This window comes from Littorina saxatilis, linkage group LG14 (genome assembly GCF_037325665.1).
Source record: "Littorina saxatilis isolate snail1 linkage group LG14, US_GU_Lsax_2.0, whole genome shotgun sequence".
Lineage (NCBI taxonomy): Eukaryota > Metazoa > Mollusca > Gastropoda > Littorinimorpha > Littorinidae > Littorina > Littorina saxatilis.
The window spans coordinates 748,393-751,555 of NC_090258.1; the positions used below are offsets into that span (position 1 = coordinate 748,393).

The 3,163-nt window shown below is 48.0% G+C and overlaps 1 protein-coding gene across 1 annotated transcript in view; it reads left to right on the forward strand.

Moving 5' to 3' along the window:
- LOC138946795 (contactin-1-like) overlaps window positions 1-3,163 on the forward strand; it is a 47,768-nt gene extending 44,605 nt beyond the window's left edge. Inside the window, 3 exon segments of the mRNA XM_070318198.1 lie at window positions 654-769; window positions 2,593-2,767; window positions 3,051-3,163. Of these exon segments, the coding sequence (XP_070174299.1) occupies window positions 654-769; window positions 2,593-2,767; window positions 3,051-3,163 (404 nt within the window).

Genomic DNA, 3,163 nt, shown 5'->3' on the forward strand with positions numbered 1-3,163 from the left:
ACTGCTGTCTGTCGTGTGTCCGTGCAGAGATCAATGACTTGTTTATTGCGGCATCTAACTGCTGTCTGTCGTGTGTCCGTGCAGAGATCAATGACTTGTTTATTGCGGCATCTAACTGCTGTCTGTCGTGTGTCCGTGCAGAGATCAATGACTTGTTTATTGCGGCATCTAACTGCTGTCTGTCGTGTGTCATGCAGAGATCAATGACTTGTTTATTGCGGCATCTAACTGCTGTCTGTCGTGTGTCCGTGCAGAGATCAATGACTTGTTTATTGCGGCATCTAACTGCTGTCTGTCGTGTGTCCGTGCAGAGATCAATGACTTGTTTATTGCGGCATCTAACTGCTGTCTGTCGTGTGTCCGTGCAGAGATCAATGACTTGTTTATTGCGGCATCTAACTGCTGTCTGTCGTGTGTCCGTGCAGAGATCAATGACTTGTTTATTGCGGCATCTAACTGCTGTCTGTCGTGTGTCCGTGCAGAGATCAATGACTTGTTTATTGCGGCATCTAACTGCTGTCTGTCGTGTGTCCGTGCAGAGATCAATGACTTGTTTATTGCGGCATCTAACTGCTGTCTGTCGTGTGTCCGTGCAGAGATCAATGACTTGTTTATTGCGGCATCTAACTGCTGTCTGTCGTGTGTCCGTGCAGAGATCAAGACCCAGCCCACAGAGATCCAGGTCAGCTCTCACGGTCGTGACAGCGTCTACGTCACTTGGCGTGGAGTGCCCATCAAGCCTGACGAGGAGTCACTGCTGGGTTATGTGGTCAGTGTGTGTGTGTGTGTGTGTGTGTGTGTGTGGTGTGTGTGTGTGTGTGTGTGTGTGTGTGTGTGTGTGGAGAGAGTCTGCACAAAGTTGACTCTTGGAAATAAATTCCCTGCCGTACGTTGGGATCGAAATTACGCCGATAGCGACAAGTGGTTTGAAAGCCAGTGGCGCTACCAATTGAGCTATCACACGTACGTTTTCCTGCCGCAGAAATAAAACTGGTGTTGCTGTTTGCTAGGAAACCCCGATTGCAACAAAACGGTTGAGCTGAAAGTAATCCCAGTGTGGGAGGACGGATTGAACCAAGAACTCGGGCCAAGTAATGCAGTTTCAGCAGAGAGAATAGTGCAGTTCGGGCACCCTAGATGGACACTGTAAGATGCCTACACAAAGCGTTGAACACACTTCTAGAGTTTGATGATCTCCCGACATGACCCGAGTTTGGTGGATTCTTGTCAAAGTTGGGGGTCACCGGGGCGGCGTATTGTTCAGACACGATACTATGCCTACCGTAAGCCTTGATAAAGATAGAGTAGTGTAGTTCGGACACGATACTATGCCTACCGTAAGCCTTGATAAAGATAGAATAGTGTAGTTCGGACACGGTACTATGCCTACCGTAAGCCTTGATTAAAATGCGCTTTAAGGCGGTCCTCAATTGAGCTCAAAGTCGACTTCGCGAGGTCTGTTTTACCTCAAAGTCAGTGCTAAAGCTTTGTGCGGCCAACTTCGCGAGGTCTGTTTTACCTCAAAGTCAGTGCTAAAGCTTTGTGCGGCCAACTTCGCGAGGTCTGTTTTACCTCAAAGTCAGTGCTAAAGCTTTGTGCGGCCAACTTCTCGAAGTCTGTTTTACCTCAAAGTCAGTGCTAAAGCTTTGTGCGGCCAACTTCGCGAGGTCTGTTTTACCTCAAAGTCAGTGCTAAAGCTTTGTGCGGCCAACTTCGCGAGGTCTGTTTTACCTCAAAGTCAGTGCTAAAGCTTTGTGCGGCCAACTTCGCGAGGTCTGTTTTACCTCAAAGTCAGTGCTAAAGCTTTGTGCTGCCAACTTCGCGAGGTCTGTTTTACCTCAAAGTCAGTGCTAAAGCTTTGTGCGGCCAACTTCGCGAGGTCTGTTTTACCTCAAAGTCAGTGCTAAAGCTTTGTGCGGCCAACTTCGCGAGGTCTGTTTTACCTCAAAGTCAGTGCTAAAGCTTTGTGCGGCCAACTTCGCGAGGTCTGTTTTACCTCAAAGTCAGTGCTAAAGCTTTGTGCGGCCAACTTCGCGAGGTCTGATTTACCTCAAAGTCAGTGCTAAAGCTTTGTGCGGCCAACTTCGCGAGGTCTGTTTTACCTCAAAGTCAGTGCTAAAGCTTTGTGCGGCCAACTTCGCGAGGTCTGTTTTACCTCAAAGTCAGTGCTAAAGCTTTGTGCGGCCAACTTCGCGAGGTCTGTTTTACCTCAAAGTCAGTGCTAAAGCTTTGTGCGGCCAACTTCGCGAGGTCTGTTTTACCTCAAAGTCAGTGCTAAAGCTTTGTGCGGCCAACTTCGCGAGGTCTGTTTTACCTCAAAGTCAGTGCTAAAGCTTTGTGCGGCCAACTTCGCGAGGTTTGTTTTACCTCAAAATCAGTGCTAAAGCTTTGTGCGGCCAACTTCGCGAGGTCTGTTTTACCTCAAAGTCAGTGCTAAAGCTCCGTGCGGCCAACTTCGCGAGGCATACTTTGGGTTCAATTGAGGACCGCCTTTAAAAGTGGAAGGTGAAGTGGAAGGTGAAGTGGAAGGTGAAGTGGAAGGTGAAGGTGAAGGTGATGTGGAAGGTGATGTGGAAGGTGATGTTTCTGCAGATGCAATACTGGCCGTCTACCGACAACATCCGCACAGCCAAAGGGATCTTCACGAGCCACCACAACTACGGCGTCATCTCGGGCCTCCAGCGGGATGTGCTGTACAAACTGCGAGTATATCCCTACAGCCGCGGCGGTGACGGGGGCAGCAGTCCTGATCGTTTATTTACACTAGGTGAGTGTTATTGTTACTGATAATATTATACTAGGGGTGTCATTTTTCAAGAGGATCTTTACGAGTCGTAACAACTATGGAGTTTACTGTAAACTACAGGGAGATGTCCTGTACAAAGGTGTCCTGTACAAAGCGCGTGTGAACCCCTTCATATCTTTCCTGTTGGCTCATTTAATATACTCGTATTTCTCTCTGCTGGTTGAGTTGATATATTTCTCTCGTGTCGACTGATCTTATACAATTATCTCACTATGTCTGATTTGATACATGTGTCTTCTTCCAGGCGGGATGATTTACTACGATCCAGTGACCACAGAAATCCTGGCCAGTGCAAACAGACCGACACATCACGTGGTCTTGCTTATTCTCATCGTCCTGTTTTATTTCCTTGTCTGA